The sequence below is a fragment of the Muntiacus reevesi genome, chromosome 3 (assembly GCF_963930625.1).
Source record: "Muntiacus reevesi chromosome 3, mMunRee1.1, whole genome shotgun sequence".
NCBI lineage: Eukaryota > Metazoa > Chordata > Mammalia > Artiodactyla > Cervidae > Muntiacus > Muntiacus reevesi.
Window position 1 is genome coordinate 256,056,849 of NC_089251.1, and position 13,821 is coordinate 256,070,669.

The following is a 13,821-nucleotide window of genomic DNA, read 5'->3' on the forward strand; positions in this document are numbered from 1 at the left end:
ACCCAAGGCTCAAATAAATGAAAGCAGCAAAACTGAGATAACTTTCCTGACTTTTGGCAATTGTGGCTATCCCAAATTAGTATGCCTTTTCCATGCCCAGGCATCCTCCATTAGGGTATTCTGCCTTCTGACTTAACCTCACTGCTCATTACACAAAGCCTTGCATTCATTATTCCCATTTAAGGTAAGGACTGGGCTACCCTGGTGGCTCAAATGGTAAAGAATCTTCCTGCAATGCAGGAGACCTGGATTCAATCCCGGGTCGGGAAGATCCCTTGGAGAGGAAATGGCTACCCGCTCCAGTATTCTTGCCTGGAGAATTCCACAGACAGAAGAGCCTAATGGGCTACAGTCCATGGGGTTGCAAAGAGTCAGACAAGACTAAGCAACTGACATTTTGAACACTTTCAAGGTAGAGACTGGATAGAAATAGTTCTATTTAACATTAGATGTCACTCAGGTCACCTAACTACTAATCACACTGGTTCTTCATCCACAGATCCATAAACATAAAAAAATCAAGGATCACCATGCTTTCGAGCAAAATCAATACACCAAAAGCTGTCTTTTTAAATCAACAAAAGCATAAAAACCTTAACAATCATTATAGGAAAAAATATAAGGATCACAAACCTGATCAATGTAAAAATTATAATAAAAATGGCTAAGGACAGGCAATGTGTGTTAAATTCTTTCTCCTTCATACTAATAACCGCGTTACTCAAACCACCAGTGCATAATGAGATTAAGTAGAGAACTGAGAGTATTTAGAAACTTTCATTTAGAAAACTTTTCACTGATAGCAACTTAGGGGTAGAAATCTAGTAACAAATTGTTGGATTAAATATTTAATTGTTAGATTAATACTTAAATATTGAATCTAATAATCAAAATGTAGGCTTTTATTTCATCTTCGCTTATTACTTTATTTCTGATAATTCCACTAATTTAGTTCCAATGTATTTTATAAAAAAGTACCAATCCAAAAATCACTAGAAGAGAAAAATTGGTCATTCACCAGTTTTAGAAACAGTATAATAAAAAGTCATCAAATAATACCTAAATGTTAATAAATTAAGAAACAGCTATAAGAACTAAAAAGCACAAACTGCTCAAAATTACTCCCCTCTGCCAGTGGACCTGGGGGTAGTAGAAAAACTTATAGCAATTTTCATTTATACTGTATGTGTGTGTCTATTTCTCTCGTAGTTTGTGAACTTTGTAGGAGTGCAAACAAGTAATTTTATTTCCCATGCAAACATATAAGATGTCTATTATATGTACCAAAATAATTTAAAAACAAAAACAACTGAATAAATGCAGCATCAAGAAAATCATTAAAAATAAAATAAAAATATACTTTTGATGGCCTTGTTGAGAGGCAATATAATGTAGACCATGAGCTTTGATGGTTCTTTGTCTTTGTCACTTACTTGCTGTGCGGACTAAATTTTAATTCCTCATCTATAAACTAGACCAACCTACTCTAACCAGATCAATATAAGGACTGGATGATGCACACAGAAGGATTAGCACAGTGCTTACTATTAAAGCAATCCATGTTACGGTTATTTCTCTCTGAAACTTAAAACTGAAGAGTAATCATAAAACTAACCAATTTTACTTACAGATAATCCATTTTTCCATGGCATCCAACGAGAGATATTCACAAGGCATCTTAAAAAAAGAAAATATAAATTTGTGATTTAAGGAAAAAATTCTGCACTGAGTCACTCCTCTTTCTCCTCCTTCTAAGAAGTTTGACTACTCAATTCTTGGTTCAAATACCACCACAACATAGTTGAAACACTGGATGCAAGTTTTATAACCTATATTTATACCCGTGGTCCATAAAAGACAATGAAAGCTGTGCCTCTTTCACATTCCTCTTTCATATTCACACACCCTGAAACTTCTCTTTAAAAAACACGGTTGCTAAATTGTTTTCAATTTAGTAAATAACTACTTCCAAATTTCCCAACTTCATTGCAGAACTTGCAGTATTTCAAAGGATAAAATTTTATTAAAAAAAAAAAATTTATGTACCTGGATGCTATTTCACCAAAGTCAGTAATTATGTGTGTTTATTCTTCATATGCCTAACATCTATGTTTATATATACAGAAAAAAGACTGAAAAGAAATACAGAATACAATAGTGATTTTCTCTAGTAAGTCTGGAAGACTTGGGGTGATTTTTTTCTTCTTCTAATTTTCTGAATCTTCCAAATTTTCTACCATAAGAAAGCAAAGCAAATTTTTAAGCCTTAAAAGAACCCATACTACTAGTTGTACTCAGCATCAGCATTAAGAAATTTAAAAAATGTGAATGGGCAAAAAAAAGTAAAAGTGAAAAATGTGAATAGTACAACGTAAATAATGAGCATTTTACAATAAACTTCACTGACAGGCTAATCCTAATTAGAAGAAAAAGTGCAATAGCACTGCTTAATTGATTTTTTTAAAAATCAATTTTACTCTTTTCATTCAAAAAAGAAAGTACAGAACCATACAGTGTCGGATTGTGCGGGATTCAGCATTGTGCTGGGGGCACTGATGAGACTCAACAACTGGGCATTTCTCCACTGGTCAGCGGAAAGGTTCCTTCGAGGATACACCATCTGAAGAGAAATGAGTGCATCTGAAAGAGACTAATTAAAACAGAAAAAAAGAAAGTTGAAGAATGAGGTTTTTTTTACTTTCCATTTAATTTCCAGCTATAAGTGCTGTGTGTTTCTAACTGTACCATCATAAAACAAAAGCCTAATTACAAGTAAGCTCCATATGACACTTGAGGTGGGTCCCAGTTATGCTTTAGATTTTTTTTGTTTTTAATCTCATGAAAGTTACATAAATTCTGCATTCCTCAGCTAAAGCTTAGCTCAGGAAATGTTACTTTCTTAAAGGTGAAAATGTATGGTAATCATGTGATCTTTATTTTAAAAAGGGTACAGAGTCTAGCATCATCCTTCTGTGTATCACTTTCTACTCTAATAGTGCTCACTGAAAGAAAAAGTAGTACTTAAGGTTATATGACTAAGTGTTAACAGAGTTCAACATGTTTCATATTTCTTCAAAGAATGCCTTCTAAAATGATCCACTGTACTTTAATCTTAATAAATTATTTCTATTTGCCATTTAGTCTATTAATGATAAAGTTATCATCAAGGTATTTTTCATCTCATTTGCTTCTTGCTTGCTTTTAACTCTCTTGCTATTCATTCCTGCTTCCTAAAAATTCTGTACAGAGTGGGCCTTTAATCTGGCTATGCATAAACTGCCAGGAGAGTTTGTTCAGAAAAAGAAAATCCAGGGCTCTGCCTAAGCCAGAACCCCTGGGAGTAAAACCTAGGAACTGTTTTTATCACTGCACCAAGTGATTTTGAATATTTTTTTACATTAATTTGAACAAATCCTAGTAAATACATGATGGTCTTTCTATTGGGCTTCCCTGGTAGCTCAGTTCGTAAAGAATCCGCCTGCAATGCAGGAGACCTGGATTCAATTCCTGGGTTGGGAAGATCCTCTGGAGAAGGGATAGGCTACTCACTCCAGTATTCTGGCCTGGAGAATTCCATGGACCAAGGAGTCTGGCAGGCTACAGTCCATGGGGTCACAAAGAGTCAGACACAACTGAGCGACTTTCTGTTAACATCAAAGCCTTAAAGATTAGGAAAAAACTGGTCTAATCCAAAGAGACAATTCTCCTCAAGTAATTATTAACAGTCTAGTATGTGCTAATGGCTATGGAGAACTTAAACAGAAATGTAAGAGGTGAAAGTGAAAGTATTAGTTGCTCAGTTGTGCCTGACGCTTTGTGATCCGTGAACTGCAGTCCACCAGGCTCCTCGGTCCATGGAATTCTCTCGGCAAGAATACTGGAGGGGGTATCCACTCCCTTCTCCAAGAGATCTTCCCGATCCAGGGATCAAACCTGGGTCTTCTGCATTGCATGCAAATTCTTTACCATCTGAGCCACCAGGGGAGTCCTAAATAAAGATATAAAAGCCTTTAAAATAAATGTTTATCATTTAACTGGGAAAAGAGCCAAATCTGAAGTGGCTAACTAAAAGCAAAGCCATATCTGATTGGCAAAAAGTTAGAAACAGATCCAGAGAAAAAACAAGAGATGAGTAGCTGAGGAAAAAGCACTAATAAAATCAAGGAGACAGGTGATGATCTGCTTAGCACTGAGAAACCCTAACACTTCCATCTACAATGCTGATTTTTACTTCAAAATTGGTATCATCTACTAGACTCTTTCAATAGACTATTTCAAGCTAATGGTACAACTAACTCTAAGACATTAAACCTACATAAATTTGTGGGTATAATACAGCTATGCAGAGAAGTTAAACTGGAAATGCATCTTTAGAATTTTCATGGGAGTAAGAAAATGAAGGACAATTCTTATTGCTAACTGTATGTCAAAAAAATAAAGCACAGATTCATATAAAACACTGTATTATTAAAAACCTAACTCCCATCATTCAAAGCGAACAATGGACCAAGATTCTAATCCTAGACCTTGTTTTGCCACAACTGCTGCCAAATGGCTTACTTCATTATATCACTTCCAGTCCTCAATTTCCTTATCTTTATGAGGATACCAATAAACTTCCTTGACAAGCTAAGGAACTAGCCCTCCTTCAGAGAAGCCATAATGGCAAGACTCTAAACCAAAATTATTTCATTAAGAACTATTTTTTAATATATCATAAAGGATAGACATTTAAAATTATCACAAACTCCTGCAATTTTTTCTCATTATGAGGTTATATTCTAACAACATAATTAAGATTTATCAAATACTATGTGTGGAAACACCTTTCACAAAATAACTCATTTAATACTCATAATAGCCACATAGAGTAGGATTACTATTACTGCATTTTTACAGATAAGAAAACTGAGATACAGTGAAGTTGGTTAAGTAACCTGCCCGATAATACACAGTAACTGTCAGAGTTGGGATTAGAACAAAGCAGTCTGATATGAATCTAGTAGACATTCTCAAATACTAAACTTCACTAACTCTATTTCCTATAGAGAACCTAAAAACTACAATAGATCAATATATTCCAGAGTTTATATTCATGATTCTGGATATAATTAATCATTTCTCTGGTTCACAATTAGATAAAACCATACATAACTATAAATCATATCTCATTAAGATTTTCTTTCTTAGAAGCAGTTTATCACTCTATCCACCCTCAAGCCCTCATATGCCTATTGAAACACCCCTAAAAACCAGCTCTTACCTTGCTATGGGGCACAAATTCTTCCATCATTTTCTTTAAAGGGTTTTCATAATCCACAATCATCTGACCAAGGCGTGGGTATTCTCGGTCACTTAGAACAGACACATAAACATCACTGAATTGTAAGCCATCAAACTGAGAATTTCACACACATTTCTTTAATGCAGGTATACCTTGCTCCGTGGGTCATCTCATGAGCATAGTTGTATAATCCAATGATTGCCTTCCTTTCTTCAATTCGAGACAGCAGTATCATTAGTGTTGTATATGTTATGATCAAATCTAAGTAGTTCTTTGTTAAATCGAAGTTTACAGTCTAAGGAAAAAAAACATTAAGTTCAACTTTTTATTTCACAAACTTTTAAGCACACACAAAAGTATCTTCATGGCAGCTACTGTAAGCTAATAATTTTCTGTAGTTATTTATTATATCTCCATTTCTGAAATTCTAACTAATTCCTTTCACCAAAAACATGTCTAAAATGTGGGAGTTACACATAATAGTTTTGTGTTTGTAACACAATTTTACAGATGAAAAAGAGTTTGTGATCATCCTATTCAAACTGCTAACAATTTAAAAGAATAGCTGAAACCACAATAATAATAAGCAAGGAAGCAATTCTCACTAAGCAAGAAAAAAGGAGTATTAAATTAATGAATAGGTTCACCATTAAGTCAGCGGAGATGTTTTTCACTGATTTCTTATATCTAGAAACTGTCTTATTAAGAAAGATTTTATCAAGTATGCCTTTTATAGAGAAAAAATTATTTGTGTAACCTTTTAAAATTGAGCCTATTCAGATAAAATACTAAAATTAATAACTATTTCCCAATATGTACAAGATTTATATTCAGTGACAATCAAATAAGTAAAAACAGAGATACAGTATAACTCCTTACCTTAAAAAATAAAGTCAAATTCAATGCTGAAATTTTATATACTAATCATATAAATTATCTCTAAAGAAAAGCATTTGATCCCCTTAGTTCTACTACTAGAAACACAGAGAAGAATTAGAAATTTTTCTGAAAATTATACGTACAATGTCAAAGAAGACTTGGCAAACATCAATAGTATTCAGCAATTCACAAACATGGTCCTGAAAATAAAAGTTTATTTTAATCTTTTACTTATATGACTACTACTAAATTCAGAAAACACATACTTTATTATCCACAAGTGACAGAACAATTTATACAATTAACAAATATCAATTTATCTGTGAAATGTTAAACTGTATGTATTAAATAAAATACATACCTTAAATTCCATAACATCTACAAATGTGAAGTAATATAACGCCAGATTTTTCAGAATCTCTGATTTTTCTTTCTGCAGTTGTGCAAGCTGTTGCTGTGAAAACAAAATTAGAATGCACTGTTTACCATGAACAAAATTATTAAGTTTAATAGAAACTATCTTCTTTTATGATTGCTATATGAAAACACAAGCTTTTAGAACAATATTTCTAGATGATTAAGGCACTTTTAAAAAACCAAAATACTTGAAACAGCAACTTCTAATAGTGACCAGCAACTGACAGTGTGAGGCTATAAAACGAATCAAAGCAGATTAGTACCAAACTGCACTACTATTAAGGAAAACTGGAAAGTGTTAGGAAAAAAATAACTATCAAATGAACTTTTTAAAAAGAAAATTAAAAGCAACTCATGAGCATGATCACATTACTAAAAGTGGGAGAAAAGAAGGTGAAAAACATTGTAACTTACACTACAAAAAACAATATGCTTTATAAATTTGGAACTTACCAAAAAGAACATCCAGGCAAAGCCACGTTACGCATGCAAAATAAAATATAGATACAAACATAAAATACAGTAACGGTTCCCTGACCAGATCCACAAAACACAATAATACATTAAAGAAAAGCAAAAATCACAACAACAAAAAAGAAATGAGAAAGAAGCAAAACTAGAGTTAAGACGCATAAACATATGAAGAGGGAAATGTGAATATAAAAGACAAACATTATTTCAATCAACTGTATTATTAAATTTACAGAAGTCCTAAGTTTTCTTTTAAAACAACTATTAATATAATTTCTGATAGAACCCAGCCATATCAGAAATGTAGGCAGTAAACAACAAGTCTGCCAAACTTCAACAAAACCATCTAGAACTATCTGATATTCTGAATGTAGCCTACAGAAAAGAAATGCCCACATCATTTAGAAACTTGTTACAAGAGCAGGATCTCGGGCTCACCCCAAATCAGAATCTGCCATTTAACAATATACCTAGGTGATCTGCATGCATGTTAAATGTAATTTACCTAGGACATGAGAAAACTAGAAAATATGAGAAAATGGTTCAAAATATCAAACTTGCTATCAAAGGCCATCCAGTTCTAAGACCCTCCTGCAGTTCATACTGACACCTAAAACAGGAGAGTTGGGGGAAGAGGTGCCTCTACACATTATGCTAAGTCAGAAAATTCTTAACAGTAAGCATAACATCAGAGGATTAAAAACATACCTAAAATGTATGTAAATGCATAAAAGCATTTACAGTAGCAAGCACAGCATTCTGGTAGACCCAACGACTATATAGTACCCTAAATACTGCAGGCCCTGAGGACATTTTTTAAAAAGTATAAACAATACTTCATTATACTCTACCTCCCCTTAAAACCAGGCAAACTGAGGTATATACTTACAGTGATGTGTGTAGCTGTTCTAGCTTTATCTGCGTTACTAGTTGACTTTATTTTGAGCAATATATCTGTTTCAAAACAATTCTATATTTATACGCACACTTTTAATCATTACCACTCACAACATCAGGCAGATACTTATTTTAAAATGATTCTATTCCCTCAGATGATACTACTTTTACCTTGTTCAACAACATTTAACATTTATAATTGATATCTTAATCCTTTCCCCTGCTTTTCAGTACTTTAAATTTTAATTTTGAAATGTAACAGGTGCAAGTAAACTAATAATAGGATAAAAAGCAAAAATATAACTTGTTTGCTACTGGGTTTATATTTATAGTGCCTCCTTTTCAATTTCAGTGTCTAGTTTGAACAAAAAAATAACAGATCACCATCTTATTATGGGCCCTGATGACCTTTTATACAAATTCTCATTTTGCATATTAAGAAGCTAATGCCCACAGAACTTAAAACTCTTCCCCAAAGTTATACACCCAGTTAACATGAATGGGCCAGGATTAAAATTTCATATCCATACTCCCAATAAAGTGTTCTTCTTACCATTTCACATGGAGGTGGGGGGGATTTCACCCCCACCCCCATCTTCCTTTTTAACAGTAAAATCTCATCATGGTCTCAATTTCTCATTCCAATTTATTTCCCCCAAATTGTATATAACTAGCCTCTACTGTATATTGTCACCCTCCTTATTTAACTTACATGCAGAGTACACCATGCAAAATGCCATGCTGGATGAATCACAAGCTGGAATCAAGATGATAGGGGAAATACCAACAATCTCAGATATGCAGATGATACTTACTCTAATAGCAGAAAGAGAAGAACTAAAGAGCCTCTTGATGAGGGAGAAAGAGGAGAGTGAAAAAGCTGGCTTAAAGTTCAACATTCAGAAAATGAAGATCATGGCATCTGGTCCCATCACTTCATGGCAAATATAAGGGGAAAAAGTAGAAACAGTGACAGAATTTCTCTTCTTGGGCTCCAAAATCACTGCAAATGGTGACTGCAGTCATGAAATTAAAAGACGCTTGCTTCTCGGAAGGAAAGCTATGACAAACTTAGGCAGAGTATTAAAAAGCAAAGACATCATGTTGCTGACAAAGGTCCGTATAGTCAAAGCTATGGTCCAGGCCAATGTCTGTATGGACATGAGAGGTGGACCATTAACGAAGGCTGAGAGCCGAAGAATTGATGCTTTTGAATTGTGGTGCTGGAGAAGACTCTTGAGAGTCCTTGGACTGGACCAAGGACTGGTTTGCAAGGAGATCAAACCAGTCAATCCTAAAAGAAATCAGCCCTGAATATTCATTGGAAGGTCTGACGTTGAAGCTGAAACTCCAATACTTTGGCCATCTGATGCGATGAGCCAACTCATTGGAAAAGACCCTGATGCTGGGAAAGATGGAGGGAAGGAGGAGAAGGGGGCAACAGAGGATGAGATGGCTGGATGGCATCACTGATTCAATGGACATGAGTCTGAGCAAACTCTGAGAGATTCTGAAGGACAAGGAAGCCTGGCATGCTGCAGTTGATGGGGTCGCAAAGAGTTGGATATGACTTAGCGACTGAACAACATCAACAAAGCCTCTACAAATTTACTGAACTAATTATATATGAATTTAAAATAGTTATTTAAGTTTTTAAGGCTCTACATACCTTTGTCTAAATATACCTTCCAATCTAAATTTCCCCTACATCCATTCACAGACTATACTAAGTAGCTAAAACAAACTATCCACTATTTTATATAAACGTCTCACATTTTCTCTACTGTTTCCTCTATGGATATGTCCAAATTTCACTACTTACACATGTCCAAATCTCACTACTCCTAAACTACTCAATCTAAATGTTAACCCCATTTTCAAGAAACCATCCCTGACTGAACTGCTTCCCCCAGTGCACCTCCCTCTTCTCAATGTGCACAGTCTCTAATAATTATCCCTTTCTACCTCGCATCGCCGTCCTCCCACACTGCGAGGCAGTGTACCAAACGCCACGGTCCGTATCATGCAGCTCTGCACAAAAACATCTAATATAAACATCTATCAAGTGAGTGGTTAGGACAAACTGAAAAGACCTTTATTTGCTGCATAACTCAGGGAACTCAAAGCAGGCCTCTGTATCAACCGAGAAAGGTGGGATGACAGGAAGGCAGAAGTGAGGTTCAACAGGGAGGGGACATATGTATACCCATGGCTGACTCGTGTTGCTATATGGCAGAGACCAACACAATTCCGTAAAGCAATTATCCTTCAATTAAAAAAAAAATTTAAAATTAAAAAGAAAAAGACCTTTATATGTCAGTGTCAGATAACGTTTTAGTAAGTTAACCCTAGCCAGCCCACCTCTTATTGTGGAATCATGGCTAAATAACTTACCCTCTCACTATCTAATATCCTCAATATTAAAATGGGAGCTGATGTGGGCAGTTTAGCCAAGATAATGTACAGGGCAGCCAGAAGCTGCGCTTTAATTATTAAGTGAGTAACAGAAGACACACACAGACCACTTCTTCAAAATGAGCAAAAAATAAAGCTATTTAAAATAATCTCAACACTACTCACAGACCCTAGTAAGAGCTGATATTAACTAAGCATGCTCTCTCTCCCAGGTAGTGTTCCAAAAACTGTGCAAGTATTTCACATGATCCTCTCAACATCTCCATAAAAAGTTACAATTATGTTCCCTATTTAACGAAAATAAATAAATAAATTCCATAAAGTTCTGCATGAAAGTTCAACTGTAACAACAAAAATAAAAGTGTCTACAACTCTTGGGCTTCAACTGCAAAAATATTCCATTTTTGTTTTTAAAGTGAAGGAGAACAGACACTACCAAAAGGTGTTTAGCTTTTAGGTTCAACATCCAGAACAAGTCCTCCACCTCCCATCTCATCATTTCACAGCAAATAAAAAGTAGGAAATGGTTTAAGAATATAATCAGTAACAGACCATTAGATGTTACAGAACAGAACACTGGAAAGGTACAATTTTGAGAAGGTAAGATTCTATTTGCTAACACTTTAAAAGCATATCATGGATACAAGTGTTAAATATATTAGCAAAATATCTGTACAGTGCTTTCATTAAAGTTTCTAACTGTGGACCATTATTTTTAAAATTCAAAGTAAAAACAAAATAAAAGGATAAGCCATGCAGATCACAAAATAAAATCATATCTCCTCAGTGAAAAATACTGGTAATTAATCTCTGTACAATGAAAAAACATTTTCCACACAAAATACAAGTACCTTAAAAACTGATTGAGGGACTTCCCTGGTGGTGCAGAATCTACCTACCAATGCAAGTAGATCCCTGGTCTGCAAAGATTCCACATGCCACAGACCAACAAAAGCCCACGCGCCTAGAGCCTGTGCTCTGCAACGAGAGAAGCCCTGAAATAAGAAGCCTGTGCCCCGCAACGAAGACCCAGTGCAACCATAAATAAATAATCTTTTTTAAACTGATTGAAACTTAGTATTTACTAGCTTTCATTCTTTCAGAGAAAAGATACTAGCAAATTACGATAAGGAACCAATGACAAACAGAGCTAACTCACAGACTTTCAATATAAAGGAAAGTGACAGAAGTCCTTTATTCACCTATGTCAATTATTCTTTCATCATCAAAACTGCTTATGCATAGTTAAGTAACTTTTCTTGACCTAAAATATATTAGTATTTTGTTCCTCTTAAAAAAACAACCAAGTACAGAAGTTTGGTTTAGGGAAGGCTTTGTTCAATTTCTTAGTAGATATTCTAAACCAGGTTTTTAAAAATAAGAGTGCAGAGAGACTACTTGCTTAAAAGACAATTCCTCTTTTAAGGAATTGTCCTGCAACCACTCTGTAAGCATAGCAGCCTCCTAACTGGTCTCTGTATTCTGCTCTTGCCTCTTCAGTGTTTTCCACATAGCAGAAGGAGAGTGGACATTTCAAGGTAACACACTACCCTGAAGAGATGATTCCAATGAAGGAGAAGGGGGTGACAGAGGATGAGATGTTTGGATGGCATCACCGACTCAATGGACATTAGTTTGAGCAACGAATGGGGTCCATGGGATCGCAAAGAGCTGGATATGACATAGCAACTGATCGACAGCAATACAAGGTATTAACAATGGGTAAAGAGTATAATGTGAATTCACTATATTATTTTCGTTCAAGTCTAATACTATTTCAAAATAAAGGGCTTTAAAAAAATTCTAATAGTTTCTCATTACACTTAAAATACAAAGTCCTTACCAATGTCTCAATAAAATCTAAAGAGGACGCCTGCCTGTCTCCACAGCTTCATCTCCCCTCATACTCCTCCACCTCCTCTCAGTAGCTGTCATACTGGTCTGCATGCTGTTGCTCATCAAATAATTCACGAAGACTGGCCCCACCCCACAGTCTTTGCACTCGCTCTTTACCATGTCTGGAATGCTCTTCACTTTGTTCCCATAGCTCAATCTTTCACTTCAGAGAAGCTATTGTTGAGCACTTATCTAAGATGATCTTCTCACCCATGTTACTCTCTTAATTCCTTATCCTGCTTTCTATTTCTTCCTACTACTTATCTCCAAATAAAAGTACCTATTTATTCACTTTAGTTGTTTGTTGTCTCACATTCCCAACTTGAATTTAAATTCCACAGAGGCAAGGTTTGTTTTATTTCATGCTGTTATCTCCAAGGTTTAGAATATTAGAACATAGCAGATATCCTTTAAATAAATAAACGATCAAGTTTCTCAACAGAAAAGTCATGAAATCAATTTTTACACTGTACTGCTAATTATAAATGAATGCAATATCAGGTATCAATTCACGTCTCAAATAAGTTCATGTATCCTAATACAGAGTGGTGATTTAATCCCCTGAATAAATCTGTTGGGTAAAATACTTCATTATGTCCTTACAGGATAAAAAATGAGAAACATCTAAAGAGAATTACATACTCATATCAAATATAAATAAATTTCCTAAGCGTACATGAAAATCCAAATTAACACCAAGATCAGTCATTTCTTAAAAAGGTTTGTGGGACGTTATCAAACTTTCCTTTTATCATATACAAATAATTCTACTGGCATACACTATTTCAGAAATGGATTTTTCTGAGAAAAAGGTAGTAAATAAATTCTAGGGAAAGTTTTCCTAACACCTAGTAAAAATGAATGATTGAGTGTTTAATATTTGTTACTAAACTTAACCTTCATAACTGCTTTTCAAGGTTCATTTTTTAAATTATAGTAAAACACAGCAAAAAATATATCACTAAGCTCATATTTTATAAGTGTGCAGTTCACACTTACAAACACATTTGCATTATTGTGCATCCATCACCCTCATCTATCTGCAGAATTTTTGTCATCTTCCCAATCAAGGCACATTCTTATCATTTTCCAGATATAGAAACAGACTAGAAAATGGTAATATGTTAATATAGATAATCAAATTTCAAAGTTCAACATACCTCTTCAATACACTTCAAAATTCAAGTTGCCATACAATGACAAAAGGAATATAGGAATAAGTAAAGCTAACGCTATTTTCTTCCCAGAAAATACTTCTATTTAATTGTAGTTTCATCAATCTCACAGATTGAACTTCTAAGAACTCTAATTCAACCTGTTCATTTTATACATTAAAGCAACGTTTTTCAAGTTTATATTGACATCTGTTCAAATATGAAAAGCAGAGTTTTGTTTTTTAAAGAACAGAAAGACCAAAAAAATTAAAGGTTGTATCCATGCCTCTTTGCAATAGAACTTTACTGTTCCTCTCATCATGAATCTATTTCTCCACCCTTACCGTCTCAGGGAGCCTTGAGACTTGCTTCGACAAATGGAAAACAAGGAAAGTGATACGCTTGTAA

General features: G+C 34.6%; 1 protein-coding gene across 1 annotated transcript in view; it reads right to left on the minus strand.

Moving 5' to 3' along the window:
- NCKAP1 (NCK associated protein 1) overlaps positions 1-13,821 on the minus strand; it is a 108,429-nt gene that overhangs the window by 65,143 nt on the left and 29,465 nt on the right. The window contains exons 3-8 of the mRNA XM_065931890.1: positions 6,525-6,617; positions 6,307-6,363; positions 5,437-5,579; positions 5,264-5,354; positions 2,513-2,650; positions 1,629-1,677 (exon numbers count right to left, since the gene is read on the minus strand). Coding sequence (XP_065787962.1) covers positions 1,629-1,677; positions 2,513-2,650; positions 5,264-5,354; positions 5,437-5,579; positions 6,307-6,363; positions 6,525-6,617 — 571 coding nt within the window. The remainder of the gene's footprint in view (positions 1-1,628; positions 1,678-2,512; positions 2,651-5,263; positions 5,355-5,436; positions 5,580-6,306; positions 6,364-6,524; positions 6,618-13,821) is intronic.